Source organism: Varanus komodoensis, unplaced genomic scaffold (genome assembly GCF_004798865.1).
Source record: "Varanus komodoensis strain SLA01 unplaced genomic scaffold, ASM479886v1 scaffold87, whole genome shotgun sequence".
In the NCBI taxonomy this organism is placed as follows: domain Eukaryota; kingdom Metazoa; phylum Chordata; class Lepidosauria; order Squamata; family Varanidae; genus Varanus; species Varanus komodoensis.
In genome coordinates, this window is record NW_025336565.1 from 1,648,610 (window position 1) to 1,649,260 (window position 651).

The 651-nt window shown below is 69.6% G+C and overlaps 1 protein-coding gene across 1 annotated transcript in view; it reads right to left on the reverse strand.

Moving 5' to 3' along the window:
• Nucleotides 1-111, reverse strand: part of MEPCE (methylphosphate capping enzyme) — a 7,068-nt gene extending 6,957 nt beyond the window's left edge. The window contains exon 1 of the mRNA XM_044417134.1: nucleotides 28-111. Coding sequence (XP_044273069.1) covers nucleotides 28-111 — 84 coding nt within the window. The remainder of the gene's footprint in view (nucleotides 1-27) is intronic.
• Between the last annotated feature and the right edge of the window lie 540 nt (nucleotides 112-651).

A 651-nucleotide genomic window follows, 5' to 3' on the forward strand; every position in this document is an offset into this window, starting at 1 on the left:
CTCCTGGCGCGGCGGCCCGCCGGGCACGTCCCCGCCGCCGCCGCGGCCCGCGGCCCTGAGGAGCGGCGGCGGCGGCGGCGGCACGAGGAAGGCCTCCTTGTCCGCCGCCATCTCGATCATGCCGCGCTCGGGCCGCGGCCCGGTCCGGGTCCGGCCTCCGCCCCGCCCCGCCCGCTCGAGCCCCTCCTACGCGTGCGCCTTGGGCTCCCCGCTCGCGCGCAGGCCCGGTCGCTCCGCCGCGCGCAGCCGCGCTGCTCCTTCTCCGATCGAGTCAGGGCCCGGCGCGCACGCGCGCAGCCATTCCGCGCAGCTCGCCCGACGCGCCTCCTCGCTCCCGGCGCATGCGCGGCCCTCGCCTTCGCCAAAGGAAGAACGCTTCGCGCCTCCCGCTTTCCCGCGATGGCACGCTCCCCCTGCGACTGGAGCTTATATACACGGAGGGTGGGGTTGTCGAACGCCACGCCTCTCCCTCGCGGCAAAAGCCAATCACGGCTTAGTACTGTCACGTCCCGCGTGGATTTGTAGCCAATCGAAATCTTGTCGAGACGGAACTTCAGAACCCTCCGCCCCTCCTTTTGGATCGCCTCCTTATTTCCATTTCAACCAATAGATGAACAGGTTTAGAACGCTTGTAACCAATGAGAGGTCAAC